Raw genomic sequence first — 22939 nt, 5'->3', positions numbered from 1 at the left:
TTATTTCAACCAAATGCAAGCTCGGTGGGAAGACCAAACATTTCAAATTCCCGAGGTGGTTGATTTTAGTGTTCAATTCCGTAGCTGGACTACTCCTGCAATAAAGGAAGCTCAATTTATAAGAAAGGTCAATACAAACCTCAGATCTAGAATCAAGGTCATGAAGAAACAAATTGAAGACTTCAAAATACAGTTAAGCCAGTTGAAGGAATCTCCTTAAAGAAATCCCACTTCAAGTAAGGTTATGTTTCAAATTTTGATGATTTTGTTTGGTGTAATCTTTCTTGAAGAATCCTACATTCCCATTCAGTTTTGGAAGGTCTTGGAACAATTGAAAGAATGTTTAAACAGCAAAGTGCTCAAATAGCAAAGTTTTGGGTTGAAACTGTGATTTTTGAAACAACTCAGCAGTTTCGTAGCGCGCTACGAAACTGCTGAAGGTGATGACTAGAGCTCAGCAGTTTCGTAGCGCGCTACGAAACTGCTGAAGCTAAACAATCTAATATCAATCAACTGGTTTTGAAACATAAGCGGGAATTTTGAAAGGGGAATATATACAAGGCATCATCTGAAGCTATCAACATTCAACCAGGTCAAGACAGGTGGAGAAAATATGGATTCGAATCCAACTTTAAATTTTTTGTCATAAAGTGAGCACATTTACCACAGTTCAAGATATGTCAAAACAGCTTGAAAGAGTTTTTGCCTTTACACATAAAAGAGGTGGACAGCACATCAAGGACGTGGCCATCTGTTACATTTTGGATAATCAAAGATAAAGGACATGCTTCTTTGGATTCGAAAATTTTGAGGCAAACTAAAGACCGATGAGCAAGGGTAGTTTCCTATGTTTCAGGGCAATGGAGAAGATGTGACATTGAAGACCAGCATGGAGTTTTGAACATTCATCACAGCCAAACTAAAAAGGGACCAGATGTCAAAGAACGAGAATGTTTGTAATCAAGGCTATTATTAGCATAATAAGGAGTTAGACTCCTACTTGATTTAAATCTCTAGAAAGTCTAGTTACAGTTTGTTATATTTAATAGGCAATTAAAAGTTGAACAGGTGTCATTAGAAATAGATTTCGAGTTTCCCTCAAGTTTGAGGAGGAATCTCAGTCAGGTAGAAGAACTTTATACATAGGAGAAAGGGAAATGTAATCAAGGTTGGAAGTTTATGTAAAAAAGCTCTATTGTTAAGCTTATGTAAAGACTCTGTTTCTTTTGGTAATACAGTATTGGCTTCTGTTGCTCAAGAATCATAGAGATTTCAATGTATGAATTCCTCTTGTTGTCTTTTCGTGTTGTATACAGTATTATGAGTCTTTGATTACTTAGAAATCACTTGCAGTGTTCTAATTTCCTTCATATACTCATACACTGTCCTTTGGTGTTTGTTGTACTCTATCTATATTGAAATTTGAATGACTTGATTTTATTGCAAAGCCAATTCACTGTTAATGCTAAATGACATATGACTCCATGAGCCCAATGGATGCTTGTTAATTTAGATTTTACCAGCCTCATTCCTATTTCTTTCATAAAGAGTTAGCCATCTCAATCATAATCACAAACCTTAAATCCTTTGAGAGAGCCCTCTCAGGCTAAGGAGGCTAAGCCTTAGCTAAAAGATTGGTCTGAAACAGTTACTTGAAGTCTTCCTGGTCTGTAGCCTTCCAGGCCCTGATTTTGAGATAACAGGACTCATGGGAAGTACCTCTCATCTGATCAATGAGCAGGGAAATGAAGTTAGGGACCATAGTGGTATCGATGGACGCATCGTTGTATCTACCGTACTCCCTACGCTAGGATGGCCTCCATTGATCTGGGATCAATGATACTGGTCTGGGACCAATGGTAGGAGTTGTACCATACTATGATGCTGACTTCGGGTCGGTTGAGACTGGTCTGGGACCAGTGGTACATTCTCTGAGCCTGTGATACTGGTTTGGGACCAGTGAGAGTGGTACATACTATGACGCTGACTTCGGGTCGATTGAGACTGGTCTAGGACCAGTGGTACACTCTCTGAGCCTGCGATACTGATCTGGGACCAGTGAGAGTGGTACATACTATGACGCTGACTTCAGGTCGGTTGAGACTGGTCTAGAACCAAGTACACTCTCTGAGCCTGCGATACTGGTCTGGGACCAGTAAGAGTGGTACATACTATGACGCTGACTTCAGGTCGGTTGAGACTGGTCTGGGACCAGTGGTACACTCTCTGAGCCTGCGATACTAGTCTGAGACCAGTGGTACGCACTCTGAGACTGACTTCGGGTCAGTGGAGAATGGCATAAGACATTCTCGATTAATTCTTCTTCTTCATAGTTCAGCAGAGCTAAGTTAAGCAAAGCAGAGCAGAGCCAGCAGAGCTGAGCAAAGCCAGCAGCGTTGAGCAGAGCAGAGCAAAACTAGCAGAGTTGGGCCGAGTAGTGCAGGGCACTAATGGCAGAGATAGTACAGTCGGACTTATGGATCTATGGATGGAGTTCTCCCTAGTTGAGAGGGAGTGTTAAATTGGCAACTAGGGCCAAACTCCATGTGGGTCGGCTTATTTATGGCATCTGATATTTTTATTGGATTCCTCTCGTCGAGAGGTGTAGGATTGATCCAAAGATCATCCGATTCCGATAAGTATTTATGTAGATATGAATTTATTTTGTTTATGTAATTATTATCAAGCCGACCAACTCTTATGTAGGCTCTAGAAGCCCAAACATCATGTCTATTCAATCATCCGATTTTAGTATAAATAAGAGAGGATTTGGAGTCATTAGTACAACTCTCTTCAATTGATCTCCTCTCCACGTCTTGGGTTTTTGGAGAAGGAGATACACTATGGATTACGCTGGCCTAGTATGATGATGCCCTGATGGAGAACGCAGTCATGAACTAATACGTTGTTCTAAGCAGCCCTAATCGAAGTCAATGGATGCCTTTGTGTCGTTGTACATAGAGGAGCATATACGCTATCAATGATATACACGTTGTAATGGAAAGATATACAACGCAACTGTAGAGGATATGTTTAGGCAGTAAAGGAAGCCGCAATCATAAGGACATGAGGCTACAGTCATGAAGAGTCAAGTCGCAGTGATGAAGAGGTATCCGCAGGCTTAAGAGCTCTGGCCAAAGTGCGAAGAGGAGTATTTCTGTGTCTTTTGTTTATGATCTGATTGGCCAAGTAAGGAAGGAGGCTAGCCGAGCTTGTAAAGAGGAGTTCTGGGCATAAGGGCAAGGGTTATTCTCTATGCACAGGCCGCTGAGTGATTTTGAGTTTTACAATGGGACAAAAGTCTGTTTTGAGAGGGCGGAGAGGCTTAGCAAGGAGCAGGAAGAAGGCCGCAATACCCTTGAAGGCTGTATAGTAGGTTGTCATAGCAGCCACAGAAAGCCCTAACCAGGGCCGAAATTTCAAGATCCTGTGCATTGGTCGAAATGTATTTCTGGACAAAAATATGACGTCCATCACAGGTATGTGCTTTTCTTTTATAATGATGTATTTGCTAGATATTATGGTCCAGATTAGACAGTTTGCAATTCTGGTATAATGGGCTGTAAGAAGATGCTTGGTAAAGCTCCAAGTATAGTCCCTTGAGAGGGACAACAAGGGTTGTTAGAAGGTAGATGATTTGGAGTCTTAAAAATGGATATATGGAAGAGCTTAAGGGTAGTCAAGTGGGCTTTTTATCAGACCCCATCTTCTGTACGTATGACAGTGAAATATGACAATATGACAGAGTTTTCTGACACAGTGACAAGTGATCTTCTGCGCTTATTGTAGTGTCACTTACTCTTATGACAGTTATGCATAGCAGTGATATTGTTCTCTTGACAAGTGATGAATGGAGATGATATATGGAAGAGATATTTGTTCCTATGACAATAATGTTTGGGCAGCAACTTTAGTGATATTTGGACAATGTTTCTGATTGTGATGTGACAATGATATATAGGACAGCATGATGATGATGATGCATAGGCAGCATTATAAGATCATGAACATGAAGGGCAGCAACATGATAAGATCATAGACATGGGCAGCATGATGATAATCACAACTATTGCAGCATGGCGTCATATGTAGTGATGCAGCAAGTGGACCTAGATGTAGTACTATGATAGGTGAAGCCGTCACCTTGGAGATTCAATTAAAGTAGAATGTCTTCAACTGATCTCATCATTATAGGAAATGATCTATGCTCAGATCCAGATAAGTCAGAGTGTTGACTTCTGTTGTAAATGTACTATCTCTCTCTCTCTCTCTCTCTCTCTCTCTCTCTCTCTGCTGAACTTTGAAGAACATAAAAGAAGAATTGATCAAGGGTTTCCCCACACATTGTGGGGTTTGTCCCTGGCTAGCGCCACATCTTGTGTCCTCTTGTCTTGGCTTGTCTTCTGCGATTTATATTCATGTTCTATCTGCAGTTTACTTTATGCTGATGTGATTGCTAATATGGAAAAAGAAATTAAATAAATTGCTCTAGCATAGAACATACCTAAAACTTAACATAAAGTGAGATGTAAGTAGATAGTGGAGATTTATACTACATTTGACTTTTTTGTTTTTATGTATATCATACTTATTTAATTTTTAGTCTTTCTGCGATATCCATTATTATGAAGGTATAACATGGTAACTAATTATATATATGTGAATTGTTTTATTTAAATACAACCAGTCGAGAGTGGGATGCAATACATTTATACATTACAAACAATCTTGATTGGATGAAGGTATGGACTGAACGATGCAAACAAGCTAATAATGGTAGGTTATCATGGTATGGTATGTCTACATTGGTCAAAGAAGCTTAACGTAGTGGAAATACCAAATTTTACACAGAAGGAAATTGATTTAGCATATGGTTTAAGAGATTATCAAGCAAGTATAGTAACCCATACTACTTAATGTTTTTTACAATTATATTGATGCATATGGTGTGCTTTTTCTTAATTTGCAAAATTTCCAAGTATAAATACGTTTATCAATTGAAAATGCATTTTTTTATGTGTTTAGCATATTGCAGTTGACATACCACAACAAAATGTGGTGCAATGGCCACAAATCTCACATCAAAAGGTTAAATGAAAAGATGAAAACTTCTAATAGTAGGATAATTGTAGTATTTCAGGTTATCAATATTGCCTCTAGAGGTGACAGACATCTAGAAGTCTCTGACAATCGATACTATGGGTATATGCATGATATACATGAGTGTGACTTTAAATTATTTAAATTAGTTATGTTCAATGTCAAATGGTTCAAGCCGCGAGTCCATGAACGTTACCCTGATAGAATTGTTATTGAGCATGCTAACGGATTTACCATGATTAATACAAGGAATGTTGAGCCAGGATCAAAGACCCATGTTCTTTTAAGCCAATGCGAACATGTGTTTTAGGTAGAGGTTCCAGCAAGCGGGTTGGTCATATGTTGTTAGATATGATCCAAGAGGAAGGTCGGTAAAGTATAATATAGTGGAAGAAGATGAAATTGAAAAAGAAGATGATGTAGAGGAGCAGGGAGTTCATGTGTCAGACAAAGACGTTGAAGAAGTTCAAGGATATGTTAATTGAGACAATGTTAATTTGGATGAACTAGATGATATTGACGATGTGTCGGTCGAACAACTTGAAGAAGTTGAACCAAATGTAGAAGAGCACGTTCCGGATGATGATATAGACGATGATGATGTTGTTGATATGGCGAATCCTTTGAACATGAATTCTGAACTGGATGATACAGATGATGAGTTGGATAAGGAAGAAGATTAATGATATCAAAATGTTGAAATGTACGAGGTATGTATTTATATGTTTTTAGTTTGGTTTGTTCTCTTTCGTTCACCTTAAATTTTTATTTTCCTAGTTTTTATGTTTGATTGTTATTGTATTGTTTCTTTCAAATATATTATAGTAGATAGATTGGGTATTAGGGAATTGAGAGTGATGTGGGGGGGGAGGGGCCATATGAGCTTCCACCTTCACGTGGTTGGCCTTGTCCAGTAGAGAATATATTATTCTTGAAACGAAGAGAAGCTCATTTAGGTTTATACCATCATCTCCAATTTTAACTTTGGTTTGTCTAATAATTTCCAAGGTTTTCCATTTACTAATTAGTGGAAATTATGCTTTGACCCTGCATAGAGTGACCTGTGAATGGGGCCAAAGACAAACCTAAGTTCAAATGACTAATTTGTAGAGTTCATAAATGACAAACCTAAGTTCAAATCAAAATGACATGACAAACCTACGTTCAAATCATTCATTGTCATCGTCATCATCTTTTTCATCAACATCATCATTAGCATCATCATTGTCACCATCATCATCATCATTGTCATCATCATCACCATCATCATCATCATCATAATCAACATCAACATCATCATCCTTGTCGTCATAATCATTACCACCCGCATCATCATCATCTTTGTCATCATCATCATCACCATCGTCATCAACATCATTATCAAAGTCATCATTGTCATCATCATCACCATATAATCACATTATTATATTCATCACTATCATCATTTCAGTCATCATCCATGTCATTGTCATCATCATCGCCATCATCAACATCATCGTCAACATCGCCATCATCACCATCATCTTTGTCATCTTCATCAACATCATCATCATCATCATTACCACCCTCATCATCATCATCATCATCATCATCATCATCATCGTCATCGTCATCGTCATCTTTTTCATCAAAATCATCATCATCACCATATAATCACATATTTATCTTCATCACCATCATCATTTCAATCATCATCTATGTCATTGGCATCATCATGATCATCATCATCATCGTTAATGTCATCATCGCCATCATCTTTGTCATCTTCATCAACATCATCGTCGTCGTCATCATCGTCATATTTTTCATCAACATCATCATCACAATCGTCATCATCGCCGTTGTCATCATCGGCATTGTAGTTGTCGTCGTCGTCATCATCATTATCGTCATCATCATCATCATTGTCATCACCCTCATCATTATCATCTTTGTCGTTATCATTGTCATTAATGTCATCATCATTTGAATCGTCATTATCATCATTAATGCCATCAACGTCATCATCAACATCGTCATCATCACCATCATCTTTGTCATCTTCATCAACATCATCATTATCTTCATCATAGCCATCATCTTTTTCATCAACATTATCATCGTCGTTGTCATCATCATCATCATCATCATCATCGTTGTCATCGTCATTGTCCACTAACTCGTTAACCCCTAAGCCATAATCCCTTAACCTTTAATCACAACTCTTAAACCCCCTAATCCCTAACCACCTAAACCATAATCCCTTAACCCTTAACCCCTAAGCCCTAATCCCTTAACCTTTAATCAAAACTCTTAAACCCCTAATCCCTAACCACCTAAACCATAACCCCTTAATCCCTTAACCCATAAACCCCCTAAGCCTCTTTGGTTAATAATAATAAGCCTCTACTTATATTCTTTGATATGTTATCATGATTTCTATGGGATATGGCAGGAACCTTGAAAGTTGTGACATGGCTATGGTAGTACCTTTGTATCCCCTGGTATATATCTACAATTATAGCAGCTTCTACAATAATAAGACTTGTTGTATATTGATAGTAATCCCATATATATCTTTTCTTTGAAAATAGATAATAGCAAAGATTTTGTTGGAAAGCCATCATAGACAACAACATAATCTAAGTGGTTGACAACAGTGTTTGGCAGTGGTAGTGATGGATTTGACTTCATCATGGAAGTGACTTCATATTTGACATCTTTGACAGCACCCCTCTTATGATTGTGATGTACATGCTCAACAATTTGTATGTAATGTGACGTTTTTTTTTTTGTTCTACGGTGGACTAGAACTGATTTGAGGAGAGAAATCCAAAAAGATGTCTAGATAAAAGAGTTCTAAATGTCCTTATGGAAAACAATATTGTATGGATGCTCCTATGTTCATTTTTGTAACTAGTTGTTAATGTAAGAATTATGTGTTGAAAGGTCTAACTATGTATATGGGAGGAGAATCCTTTTGTAAACTATGCATACGGTTAATTGTTGGTTATTAAAATTTGAGTAATTATTGTGCATGGATGTCGTTTTTGCTACAAATATTGCTTGTTGATTTATGATTTGTGTCCAATAGTCATCCATGGGGCCATTTATTTTCAATAGTCTCACAACCTAGCCATTGTCAAAATTAGGAATGAAGATGAAATTTTGGATTTTTATGCCTTGATAACCAAGGTAAGAATTTGAGTATGTTAATGGACAACTTCATTTTTATATGGATAAGTTTACTTTCTATTGGATACATCAAAGTTTCTTTGTAAGTTATGACTCACTCTCCTTACGTCATACTACCCTAGTAGCAAGCCATGACCCAGTCCAATTAACCAGGGAAAATTTTAAGAGCAAAATTTCGCAAATGAACCTTTTTTTGGACATATTCTGAAAAAAAAAATAATAATAATAAATAAATAAAAATTAAAAATTAAAAAAATAAAATATAAATAAAAAATAAAATAAAAATATAAAATATAAAATAAAAATAAAAAATATAAAAATATAAAAATAAATATAAAAAAAAAAAAATATATATATATATATATATATATATATATATATATATTTGCCAATTCCGTTAAATGGATGGTATATCCACCTACTTTTTATATATTTATATGATTAAATGGATGATATTCGTCAAAAAAATAGCAATTTTATCAGTAAATTACATGTTTTTTTTTAATATTTTCCCACATTCTATAGGTATGAATTTTCAAATCAAAATAGTCGCCTACAATACTATATATAGGAAAAATATTAAATCCTTAAAAAATACTTTGTAGTTACCTTACGAATATTCTTGTTGACATATGGATTGTAGACAGTGCTCCAGCTCCAACATGTGCCCTAGCCCAGTTTCTCTTAAGCATCGCTGACATGTGGATTAATCACTTGACCATAACTCATTTATAAAGTCTTCATGGAAAATTCTAAAGTGAGCATAGCAAATGTCCATGCCCTAGCATCTAACATTGATCTCCCACTCTGGGTTAAGCATCATTCCCACACAAATAATTACAAAGTGTGTTTATGAGATTGGTTCCAAATTTTCCTAAGAATGGATCTATTTACAAACAGTGACAAGTGGTTATGCTCGTGAATGGTTGGGTGCATTATTTACTTCTTACCTAAATGTCTACAATATAAGGTTAAGGTCCAATAAACAAATATTTGTATATTCTGGGTTTTTCCTCCCACCAACTTGAGACTTCGGGATTATGCTATGTGAATGTATGGAGTGAGGGATTATTTACAAGATATGTAAACCCTAGTTATTATGTGAGGTATACTAAGAAGGTTGTGTAAATGCCATAAGAAGTAATGAACTTGCTTTCAAGGTAGGTGATTTATCAAATATATTGGATACCCTCTCTTTTTATTTGCAAGTGTGTGACTCTCCTCATGAAAAAATAATGAAGATGTTTTATTACAATCCATAGGTCAATGAAGATATTTGGTTGTGAATGGATAAACCATGAATCCATTCTCTTGGAGACATTGTACACCAAACTCGGTTCAAATCATGTGCCTGAGCTCAATTTCTTAGGTTCAGTGCAAGCATTATCTTCCTATGAATTGAGTACAACATGCTCTAACTCCACTATACCTCCTGAATTGTTATCCTTGGTATAATAAAGTCTTCAACATATATTTTTGTTGCTTGAGTTCAATTGTAAGACTTAGTTCATCCCTTTCGGTCATGCATGAATTTTTTGGTAGTCCTTTAGAGAGAAATCCATGTCTATAGGAATGCATTAGTAATCAATACAAGCTGACTATCCTCTGTGATGACCCATTTTAGCAAAATGACAACTCTTAGCATAATGTTAGATAGAGTATGGATGAACACTTATGCAAAATGGTCCCCAAGGTTTCTCATTCTTGACAAACTAGATGATTCCTATGAAGCAACTCAATCAAGTAGATTCTAGATATACTACTATCACATGCTTCTATGTATGATAGCATACAAAAACAAGATTCTACTAGAAAACACAATAATGTGTGCTTACTCCTTTGAACTTTTTACTTATTATTCTAGGGTCCTTATTGGTCCCTCCTTCCATCATGCTTTGATTAGACCTTTCATCCTTCTTAACTTGCTTTCTTTATGTACATGCAATTTTAGTAACAAGTACCATCCAACCCAAATATGCAAATACACATGATGTCAATTTCGCCAATCTAGGGTTTCCATGGTTTTTCTTAGAGGGTAAACTCCCTAAGGTTCTTAGATCCAAACCCTAAATTCCTTGATATTTCCCTTCGAAACATGAGCCCTAGGGTTTGAAGTCATACCCTAGATTTCATACAATTCCACCTTCTCTTGGGTTTACCATGTCCTAGATTCTTTTTGCAAACCCTAGATGTCAAGAGCTAGGATTTTTGTAAGGGAACACTTAGATTAGGGTTTTCACATTGACTAGGGTTTTCTAATCCAAGTCCCATCTAGGGTTTCCAATCCCTAGATATCAAAATTATTAAAATCTACAAACCCTAGATTCTAGCCTTTACAAAGCATGCCACAAAACCCTAATTACTAAACAAACCCTTTATAACTTGACATGCACATAAAATAAATTTGTACATACCTCATGCCTCCTTCCTTTGCAAAGATTCGATGATACATTGCTTCATGTACATTTGTTTTCCGTGATTATTGGACGTTGTTGCAAAGCCTAAGATAGTAAACTTTCAAGGATATGTTTTTCCACAATCTGAAGCATTATTGAAGTATTTTGTCACCTCCATTGTTGGCACGATCTTAGAGATTACTGTCTCAAGATGTCTTTCTTGAGGTGACTAATTGTTGCTCCTTACTTCTTTGGAACTTTCAAAAGTTTTCACTGTAATCTAGGCTCTCAAACTAGGGCTTCTCATAGTCACTGCAAAGTCCTTGAGATTAGGCTTGAAAAGCCTCTCCAACTTGCAGTTTATTATTCCTCTTGAAGTGTTTTTATTCGTTAACCTTTGTGACACCTTTTTCATCCTTTAGATTTCTTAGAAAGCCATCTTTAGATCTGTGGTTGTCACCAGGTCATACTACACAAGATTCAGACTTATGTCATGAAGTGAACCAACCCTAATACATGGCACAAAACATCCCTTCCTCGTTGGATTTTAACAGTAGACTTGTTACCAATTCATGTATTTCGAACTTGTGCTTTTATCCTGCAATCTCGGCCCTCTGGTTAGGGCTTCTTGGCATCATAATAATAATTTTCCAAAACAGGGCCAAAATTGCTTCTTCAAGCTTTGATCTTCCATCTACTTCAAGGTGACTTCCTTTGCTTTACTAGAAGGGCTTCTTCTAAACCATAAACTTATCATTGCAAGTCTCATTCTTTCTTGCACAGAACTTTTGGCTTAGGATAAGACTCTCACTATCCACTTCAGATGCTTATTTTTCCCTCCTAGACACCTCAGAAATTTTCGGCTGTGGCCTTGCTTTAGAGGATTATTCTCCTTGTAATTTGCTTTAAACTAGCCCAAAATACTAACTTTTCCATTCATGTTCTTGATCTAGCTAACTCGACATTCAAGATAAGTATAAATAGTCTCTTTTCTTGGCTTCTTGGATCAATGCAAGAGCCGTTTAGTGATCTTCCAGCTACCTATTCCTTTGACCTTAGCCCTGATACCATGTTGGAAAATTGATCCTTGTAAGTCACTTGTACTATTATAATGTTCTTGTGGCTTCGTAAATACGTTTCTCAACATCCTTTATGACACTTGCTAACAGTTTCTCTCATTTGATGGAGTGTTATAGGACGTTCAACCAAACATTTGTCAGATCTATCTTTTTCGAGTGACAAAAGTTCAGGTAGGATATAAGAAATTGATCGAACATATGGTACTTCATCTAGCATGCGAAGATCAACTAAAGGTGAAAATATTAGAAGAAAATCCCATATACACATGGAATTTTTCTTGCTAAAGGGGGGTAGTCTTCTTATGATAATGAGAGCATAGATAACTGTTAAAATTGGCAACTAGGGCCAAACTCCATATGGGTAACCTCATTTATGGAAGCTGATATTTTTCTTGAATTCCTCTCCGAGAGGTGTAGGATTGATCTAAAGATCATCCAATTCTGACATGTATTCATGGAGATATGAATTTATTTGTATTCTTGACAATTTGTCAAGGTTGACCAACAAGCAAAACAGTCATTTTCACCCCCAGCTTATCCTCAACGTTGCATATAAAAGGAGGAGACCTTGTGGCATTATTTCACTCATCTCATCTCACATCCTTCTCTCTCTCCTCTTGATTGGGTACACATAAAGGAGCAGCATCTCTCTCACACGTGTGGCTGGAAGAAGGGTTTTCTGATTAGGGCAGCATTGACCTAGGTTGACCGAAGCTGCAAGGTGACTATTTTGACCAGCGTTGACCAATGTGGACTCCTCTTTGACTGCAGATTGGGTTAGGTTGCCTCTCCTTGGCAGACCGCGTTTCTGAACAGCTGTTTTGACCACTCTTTGACCACACGTTGACTAGCGTTGACTGTCAAAGCGCTGACCACAAGTTTGATCAGATGTTGACTGAAGTTTGACTGAAATTTCAGATTGTTTTGGGCTGCCTCTTCTTGTTGTTGGAGGCCGAGTTGACTGGGATATTGACCAAGTTGATTGGAGGTCAAATCTGACCTGTTTGACTAGCTTTGACTTTATTGGTTAGGGTTTTGTTGTTGCTGTCATAAAATTACAGAATTGTATATTTGTACTATCTCTCTCTCTCTTTGCTGAATTATTGAAGAATATAAGAAGAATTGATCAAGGGTTTCCCCACATTGGGGTTTGTCCCTGGCTAGTGCCACATCTTGTGTCCTCTTGTCTTGGCTTGTCTTCTATTGTTTATATTTATGTTCTATCTTCATTTTATTATCATGCTGATGTGATTGATATTCTGGAAACTGATATTGGGCTAATAAGAAATTTGAAGTAATTTGCTCTTAAGCATAGAACATACCAAAATTAACAATAACATTGAGGTGTTGTTTAGATACAAACATCTAATGAAATGATGGGTACCCAAGGATCTTCCTGAAATAAACACTGATTTTTCTGTCAATGAAAGAATATACCGCGTTGCTCTATCGTCATTACATGGTTTAGGGGTATTTTCCATGGATGCCGTAAAGGTATGTTACGGCAGATTAACTAAATTGATGGAGTATGCCAGACCCTGTTACGTCTACAATGATTGGGTATGACTAGTCCAATATACCAAAAGTATGCGAAGATATGGTGTGGTCGCAAATTATATACAACTAAAAGACAATGATCAAAATAAAGGTGCAGCTATGTATATTGATGGAAGGCCAAAAGCAGTAGGGAATATTGCAAGGTTTATAAATAGTACACAGCCCGTGACCACAAATAAGCAACCCAATTGCATATTCGAGGGGCGTAAAAGAAACCATGTATTCGTATGTGCCATAAAATCAATAGCTGCAGGGGAAGAGTTGCTCATTGATTACAATTTGAATCGAATAGATACAAACATTTCTATTATGGGGGCAGTATGTATTATATTTTACCCAACTCATAAGCAATGTCTATTATATGTTATGATTGTCATTTACTACAATATATTGTCACGCATCTTGTAAGTTAAGGAAACATTTTAATACATCATGGTTATGATATTGTGGTAGGTTGATCAAGGTCAAAGGGAACCAACCTCGCAACAGGTAAACATCAATGTAATTGTACGTAAAATAATATAACCATGAGATTCACTTCAACGTTCTCATTCCCTTGCTTTAAGAATATTCTAGTTTGTATTTAAAGAACAAAGTTATTGAAATGCTCTTCATTTGACTTTGTCATCATCACTTTTTGTTGTGAATATAATTAATTAAATCATGTTCTTTGGTAGGAGTAAATGAAGTTGCTATAACTTTCAACACTTCTTTGTATAATATGAGTGGTCCATGTATTAATATAATGATATGAAATGAAGTTTTTATAAATTTAGAACCTTTTATATTGGCCATGATATAACGTGAAGTTTCTATATAAATTTAGACATATCTCAATGGTGATTTTCTTATTAATATAATGATGATTAATTATTGCTTGATTTTTTTTATCATAATGAACTTTCAAGATATCATAATAGTTACCAGCAAGTATATAACTGGCTAAACTTCCCTTCTTATGTAAAAGATGGAAATTTTTATTGATCTAAAATGTTTCATCAAATTCAAATTTTTGAATGTTATAGTTGAGGATGGCGGGAAAAAATTACAAACTACACTTATTTGATCAACAAGGTGGCAAGGGGAAGGCACCAGCCTCAGAGCAGTCCACAGACACTCTTAAGGAAGTGCTTAATCAAGAAGCAATTTTTTTGTCGACCAATTTGATCCAAACAATAAGGAAGCTCCAAATCAAATTGAACAAGAAACTCAGTCATTTAATTCTGATTCAGCTGCAGACAGAAGAGATAAGAGGCCAAATCAAAACCATAATGGACCAAATTTATCACTATGCGTTAAGCAACTCATTTAATTATCACATTTATTTATTTATGATTTTAATCACTATGGGTTAACCTTGATGTTGGTGGCATTGATTGTTGAACTCCTCTATCATGACCATAGTAAAAATGCACCCATCACTCAAATAGAATCTCGATTTGACATGTTAAGCTTTTTCTATCTTATTTTAATGCTTAGAGGGTGATGTTGATGATGAGGATCCCAATATAGGTAATGATTTTGATGATATATAGTACTAGTTATTTGTTGTAGCATGATTTTTTTTGGACTATACAGGCCATTTAGGGCCTCTTTGTTGATGTATTTTTGGTTCAGAGATGGATTGCATTTGCACTCAGTTCTATTTTGGTTATATGCATTAGTTCTATAATGAATTTGTATCATCATCATCTAAATGTTTTATATATTTCTTTGTGTAGTTTACTAATTTTTTATATTTTTTAATATATAATATATAACACGTCCTTTGTGTCCTGTTCCGGGGAGTCATCCTGTCACGTGTCGAATAGCCATATTTTTGTGTCCTATGCGTCCCGTGTCCTCATGCCAAGTGACTTAAATGGAAACATAATATATGGAAATATGGAGTTCAAAGGTCCTCTACAAGATCGAGAACATGTTTCTACGTAGATCACCATCATCTAAGGAGGGTTTTCTAGGATCAAATAGTCAAGTGCTCCATATCTAAAGGAAATCTAGTATATTTTATTAGCATGTGTTGACGAAAAGCGTTGATTAGTGAGGGCACCCAAGCTTTTAAGGAAGACCATACACCATTGTTTGCACATATACCTAATGCACCCGCATTTGAGGATTATTTTAGTATTTGAATGGTCAAAGGAGCAAGACAAGAGGAGCACCCCACCTGAGAAAGGAATTTAAGCCTTTTTACAAGGAAAGGGTGGCTCAAATATCTAGGGAAGTCAAATAGAAAGGAGAGTTCACACATGGTTTAAAGATGGTCCCAAGACAAAGGGAGTTTATTATATTTAAGGCATCCTAGCTTTAGGGGTACAATAAAATATCACAACCCACTCTTTGCGCACTTCTCTAGGGCACACCTTCTTTGGAGATATGTTGAGGTTCCATCCATTGCTCACAGGTGACATCTTCAAGGTCCATTGTAAATGGTCAGAGGAATTCTCAACTAAAGGGGAGCTTCTAGGAAGTTCAAAACAAAGTTTATTAATAAAAGGTCAAAATTGAAGGGAGCACTCAGCCTAAAAAGTCCTAGAACAGCTCATCATCCAAGAAGGAAGAGAAATGGTCATGCTAGAGAGAAGTGGCATTTCTAGATCTTTCTCATATATTTTAATAATATTTCATGGAGAAAAGAAGGATCTAAGGCTCTCTAGACTTTTCTCACTATACTTTATTGTAAAAATGATCAAGGAAAAAAGGTTATAAGAGGATGAACTCTCCTTATTTGAAAATCAGAAGTTCAAGTGGATAAGTCACATTGATGCTTGGGTTGCCACAACATAATCTACTGGTATATGTTTATTTTAAGAATATCACTACTGTTGTTCTCTTTGCTTTATTGGTTGGAATTGAGCTGGTGATGCAGTGACATCTTAATGAGCATATCATATAGATCCTTGTAACAATGTGGTTGATATAATTAGTGATCTTCATGTGAAATAATTTACTGATTTATCCTTCAGATTATAAGCTTCTTCATCAAGTAATGCTTTGACCACTGTTCTGGGTTATTACGAGATTGCCTCCCAAAGTTTATGCGAAAGCATTCAAGTAAGACCCTTCTAAAGACAATTCAGTGAAATCCATGGCCTGGTTAGAGAACGTTCAACGAATTCGAAACTTGATATGAGTGGAGGAGCGGATGGAGTGACGGAGCTTGAACGCTGATTCGAGAATCCGGAAGGAAGAGGGGCCTGCGCAGACGCAGTGCGGGTAAAGGGAAGGTCGACAACGGAACTGACAGAATCGGAAGGAGCGACGGAGCTTGAACGCTAGATTTCGAAAAACTTCAAGATCCTTCTCATATACCTTGTAGATTTCGAGGGGAGGTTTTGTGTGTGGGAGAGAGGGAGCAGGAGCAGGAGCAAGAGCGAGAGGGAGCAGGAGCAGGAGCGGGAGATCTGGGAGGAGCAGGAGCAGGGGATCCAGCAAGAGCAGGTGAGCGAGCGGGAGGGTTTGAACGCAGGAGCGGGAGGGTTTGAACGCAGGAGCGGGAGGTTTTGTGCGCAGGAGAGAGGGAGCAGGAGCAAGAGGTTTTGGCAGGAGGAGCGGACAGAGCGACGGAGCTTGAACGCTGATTCAAGAATTCGGAAGGAGGAGGAGCCTGCGCAAACGTAGTGCGGGTAAAGGGAAGGTCGACAACGGAACTGACAGAATCGGAAGGAGCGACGGAGCTTGAACGCTAGATTTCGAAAAACTTCAGGATCCTTCTCATATACCTTGTAGATTTGGAGGGGAGGTTTTGTGCGCAGGAGAGAGGGAGCAGGAGCAGGAGCGGGAGATCTGGGAGGAGCAGGAGCAGGGGATCCGGCAGGAGCAGGTGAGCGAGCGGGAGGGTTTGAACGCAGGAGCGGGAGGGTTTGAACGCAGAAAAGGAGCAGGAGCGGGAGGTTTTGGGCACAGGGAAGAGCGCGAGCGGGAGGTTTTGTGCGCAGGAGAGAGGGAGCAGGAGCGGGAGGTTTTGTGCTCAGGAAAGTGAGCGAGCGGGAGGTTTTGTGCGCAGGAGAGAGGGAGCAGGAGCAGGAGCAGGAGCGAGAGGGAGCAGGAGCAGGAGCGGGTGAACCGGGAGGAGCAGGAACAGGGGATCCGGCAGGAGCAGGTGAGCGAAAGGGAACAGGAACAGGAGCGGCGAGCAGGAGCAGGTGCGGCAAGCAGGAGATCCGGGAGGAGCAGGAGCGGCGAATCTGCGGGGATTCTCCAAAGGCGAGCGGGGCGTGAGGAGCGGGCTCCCCTGAGTCGGGCGGCGAGAGGCTAGCAGAGGGGTTTCGTCCTGCAGGCTTCTTTTCTTCTTCTGGTCTCTTAGTCTTCTCTGAGCGGGGGCGAGGTGGCTTCCCATGCCGCCTCTGCCCCCGGTTCTCGCCTCTGCTCCGGTGGGTCTTCTCCTTCTCGGCGGCAGTTAGGGTTGTTCTGGCCGCGGAATATCCTTTGGAGCGTTGAGGGAACAACGGGCTTTGCTCTGTTTCGTGCCGCTTCTATGGATCTTTCCGTTGGTCTTTTCTGCAGGCAGATGCGGTTGATTGTGGCAGTGATCTTGTTTCTCGTCTGATTTCGAGTGGAGAGTTTGAGGGGGCGGGGAAGGAGTGGCTTCTTGTGCTGCTCTCTTCCTCATTTCGTGCCTCTCCTTTTGTATTGGGCGGTCAGATCTTGCGTTGTTTTCCGTTGCTTGTCTGCTTTGTGCTTTGGTGCCATTTCTGCACCTTATAGATGGGTTTGCCTTGTTTTCTGGGCATTATTGGCCTTTCGGGGCTATATTTGGTGATCTGTTTATGCAGATTTGTATGTGGCTCGGTCCACGTTTTTGCATATGCTTCTTGCATTTGCATTATGTAATCTCTTTTTTATATGAATATATTATGCTTTTTCTTCTGAAAAAAAAAAAAAAAAAAATTGCTTTGACTCCATATGCTCTAAAAAGGCACTAAATCTTGCTTGTCTTCTCATCTTTTTTATCTACAGAAAATCATAAAACACACCAAATCACTAATATAATTTTTAGACCTGTGTTGATAGGTCAGATTAGTGATTGATCTAGGGAATCCCCCCTTCTGCTAGAGAAGAGCTGGACTAAAGTGAGGAGGACAACCACCGAGGTGACAATGGGTGATGTTCTCATGTTCTTATGGGGTTTGTACATGGATGATTGGACTTATCTGAAGCGCAGATCCAGGAAGTAACACTTTCAATCCCATTCTTTTTCTTTCTTATCATCTGTTTCTTCTCTTTTTTCTTCATATTCACTATCCTATCTCCTTCCCCACTATCTTCTCTTTTCTTTTTCCTTGTAAGATTAATTAATTTTTCTTATCCCTTCGATGCAATATTGAACAGTATGAAAAGCATATATGTGACGAGACTCCATAAATTTGTTCTGATGAAAAATAATCCAACAGAGGACATTAAGCAATGGGACGCTAGCAAACCTCCTTGATGGTGGCCTTGACAGGAACTCCAAGTACTGCTGCACCATGAACCCATGCATCATTCAAGACCTGCCATAAAAAGTGCATATGAGTTAAAAGAGAAACAAGAAAATATTAGATCTAGCAATAGAAAAGAGTTCCATGGGTGATGATTCATGTAAACAGAAAAGACAAATTTTCAAAGGTAGTTTCAACAATTATGTTATTAACTATCTTAGATAAACCTATAGTAATGTTTCATATATGTTTATACTATATAGTCATAAAAACCTAAAAACTGTCCATGTCCGTTGATATTTAAATGCAAATCTGAGCTGGAGAAAACTTACAAACCTCAAAAGAAGAGAGAGAGGTACTAGTTAAGGTGATTATGTCCCAAATTCTTATCAGATTACACCTCCTTGTGTTTACCAGTGCTTCTACATCAAAAGCAGTGGAGCACTCAATGTCTATTTGTGGTTATGTAATCTGTTGCAGATGAATAATTTATCTCATTGTCACACATACAAAAGTATAGCTACAAATGGAAGAAAATGTTTAGGGATAAGGGTGTTGGCCTTTAAATAGGCATAAGCAAGTATTGGGTCACAGGTACAGTCAAGTATTTTAGTTATGCAGTTCATTAACTATTGTTTGATGTTAATTATGATTAAAAAATCATATAAAGCAAAGTTCAGATAAGGTAAAAAGAAGAGCAGGCACCACACACATGGACATGTAGATTGGATACTATTGGGAGTATTAGCTAAAATGGCTTTAAGCAAGGAAAGTATTAGGGGTGGTATCTTATAGTTACATGTCAGCTAGAACAGTGTTTATGATAGTGCCGTAGTAATGTACATTATATTGCCCCTGAACTCCTCACATTGTTCATTCGTTTTCAGTGGCTATAATGTCCCAAACGGAATATTTTGCCAATTATACAGAAATTTACTCAACCCAAAATTTCACCGTAAAATCAACATTCTATTAACAGAAGATTGCCATGTAAAAATAAACAAATAGAGCACTGCAATCCAATAACACAATGAACAGGAAAATTCTCAGCTTTTATTATAATGGATAAACTGGGGTTACATGCATATACAACCAAAATAGTTGAGATGAAAAGTTGGCCTCCAAGATAATTTGTTGCACTGCACCGACCTCCCAAACTAAACTGAAATGCCACTACTAAGCTCTCCTGTGAATTCAGGATGAATTCACCAAGGGGAGATGGGTACTCACCCAATCTCTCTCAATCACCTGAGGGTTTTCGTCCTGAGGCTACAGCTGAAGTAGAGAACCGGGTTCTCAACCTCTCATACAAGAAGAAATAGCAAATCCAAGATGTCCTCCAATGGCCTCCTCCTCTTTTATAGATCTGATGGACCCCTCTAGAACCTCCTATTTTATTATCATTTTAATCATGGAGCATTTTTCCCTCTTTTATTTTGATTAAAATATTCTTTTTAATGCGGGGAAAGGGTAAATTGGCCACCATGTCTCCTCAGGTCACTAAAACTCACATCTAACCATCCCATCATGTAGATCTTCTCATTCCGGTTCCAACGAGCTATTACACTAAGGTGTTCTGTCAAGTATTCCTCCCAAAATGCCACCTTAAGCGTAATTAATTGAGTCAGGCCCAATAATAACTTTTTTTTTTGAAAGTTGTCGGAATGCGCCGAAACGAAAGGTAAATTGTGCGAATGATGGAATATACCAAGTGAATGCCATCAGACCTCATAGAAACTCCTCAAAACCCCTCCAAAATCCCCTGGGCCCGTTGATGACACCAACCTGCACCTATGACCTGTCTGCCCCCAACTCTGAAAGTCCATCCTAACCATGTCATAAGGAACACCAGAAAAAGGAACATTACAAATCCTCCCGCCCCAAGATTGCTTGCCCTCAAGCAATCCAAACCTGTGGACCATTTTGGTGGCCCAACGCAACTGAGACCCAATGCCCAGATCCCATACGAACCACTGGGTGATGCTCTGCCTCTATGTCAACCCATCATGAATGGACCCCTCAATGCCCAGATCCCAAATTGATCTCTGACTGTACCTATCATCAACCAATCCTCCTAGATCCACCCGTAGCCAAATTTGCATGGCCCAATGGGTGAATGCATCGTTCTCCCCAAGTCAAATTAGCATGACCATGTGGGAGAATGTCTTCCCTATTCTACAAGTTGCTAAAACATCAACACTCCCTCTCAATCAAGGAGACATTCTACATCACACCAAGCTTGTCTCTAAAGTATACAAACTTCGCTCTAGACAAAGGCTTGGTGAGAATGTCTGCAATTTGCTTGCCTGTTTATATGTACCACTCAAGTACCTCAACACATGCTTTGTTGCATGTCTCGGCTCAACCATAAACTCAGTGAAGCACTACCCTTAGAAGACCCATCAAGACTCGCAGGTCTTGACGGGTCATATGCCGAAATGGGTCACTTGCATAGAACCTACGCATAATACTCGTACCCGCATTGACTCGTATTAGACTCGCATTGACCCATTGACCCGCATATGACTCGCATCAAACTCGTATGGACCCATATAAAACTTGTCCCTGGCAACAAATTTTCATTTTTTTAATTTATTTTTTTAGATCAAATAGAGGGAAAGGGAAACTGGAGGGAAGGAAATGTTTTATAAGCACCTCCCTCCCTTGCATTTCTCATTCACTTGTCATTTGACTCATTTCTATAAGTGTTGAGTCTTGACTGAAGGAGTTGAGTGACTCCATTGCACAGCGAAGGAGCTTTTGGGGAACGTTGAAGGAGGCCTCATCAAACCCAGCTTCGTCACAATCAAGTAGGCTTCATGAAACTTGAGTTTTTGTTTCAAACAAAAAAATGTTTTCATTTAAATTTTTTGTGTTTCAAATTTTTTTTTAGTCTTGACTCTTGAGGCCCTTCAGCCATAAGGGGTACGAGCTAAGAAACAAATTAAAAAATTTAAATTCTCAATAAATATAATTTTATATTATTTTCTTCCGGATTCCATGCCACTGAAGGGTAGTAGAAAGTCTCGTGATCTGACATGGGCACTGTTACTGCGCAAACTAGCAGGGATCCTAGGAGGGGGTCCTATAGGGAAACTAATAGGTCAAGGGAAACAATGGAGCGACACCCCACTGTCACCTCAGCTAAGGCTCTCTACTCTTTACGGACTTTCACTGATGGGAAGAGACCCGGTATAATAAGGATCACGAAGATGAAAGGACCAATGATAGGATGAAAGGTGATCCTAGAAGCCTATTCACAAGAGAGGCTCAAAAATATGGCTTGCTTGCTTGGAAAGCAAGATGAAAGGCTCTCTACGAAGGGCTTAGGAGAATTCCAAGGGCTAGGGTCTGAGTATATGACTTGTCAAGGAGATTCCTAGATCCCAAAATCCTTGTGGAAACTTGGATTCCAAGTGGTCTTTGTGAAATTATCTTCAAAAGGTGGTGGGCCCACACGGAACCAAGTGGACCCAAAATTAGGTCAAGCAAGAGGAATTGGTCACTCAAGGAGGGGCTTGACCTAATTGTGGAAGAGAAAAGGATCAATGGACAAATCTTCTTAGAATAGAATGCAATGATCTAGATGAGGTCACTAGCTAAGGGAAACGTAAGGCAAGAAATAGTCTTCGAGCTAGGGCTTGCAATATCCCAAGATCCCACCGTCGGATTTGCTTCAAATTTGGAGGGCCTTTAGAAAAAACTCTAGCACAATTGTGGACCAAAAATCAAAGTATTTGGATGGCTAGATTGTGCGATAATTGATTCCCTCAGTGACCTATGCAGGCTAGGCTTGGAGAGAGAGAGAAAGGTGAGAAAAATATGTTTTTTATTGATCACCTATGGAGGATCAGTGACTAACCCTTTGGGAGAAATGAAGTCAAGAAGACTCCAATGTTTGGGATGGCTTCACTTCATCAAGGAGGCATTTAGATCAATTTCGCATGGCAATTAGGGCATGGGATAATTACTTCAAGGTATTTATACTTCAACGTGCAATATGTGATGACTTATCAAGGTAAAATTTCAATGAAACATCTCTACGAACATTCACTTATTCCAACATGGCCCATGACATGATGCAACGCTAATAAAAGACAAATTCCCACTCTTTCACACAAGAAAAGCAACAACTTTTGGCCTAGTATAGTGAAATTTCCCAGCAACATGCATGTGACATAAGAAAATGATAAAATAGCATTAAAAGAGCACT

General features: G+C 38.5%; 1 protein-coding gene across 1 annotated transcript in view; it reads right to left on the bottom strand.

The window, feature by feature from the left end:
* ISPD (Nucleotide-diphospho-sugar transferases superfamily protein) overlaps nucleotides 1-22939 on the bottom strand; it is a 418080-nt gene that overhangs the window by 183607 nt on the left and 211534 nt on the right. The window contains exon 8 of the mRNA XM_089393569.1: nucleotides 18730-18798. Coding sequence (XP_089249695.1) covers nucleotides 18730-18798 — 69 coding nt within the window. The remainder of the gene's footprint in view (nucleotides 1-18729; nucleotides 18799-22939) is intronic.

The sequence above is a fragment of the Pinus tabuliformis genome, chromosome 1_2 (assembly GCF_031772625.1).
Source record: "Pinus tabuliformis cultivar Carrire ecotype Pingquan chromosome 1_2, CPIR1, whole genome shotgun sequence".
NCBI classification, from domain to species: Eukaryota; Viridiplantae; Streptophyta; class Pinopsida; order Pinales; family Pinaceae; genus Pinus; species Pinus tabuliformis.
This window is presented reverse-complemented; position numbering and strand designations above follow the sequence as displayed.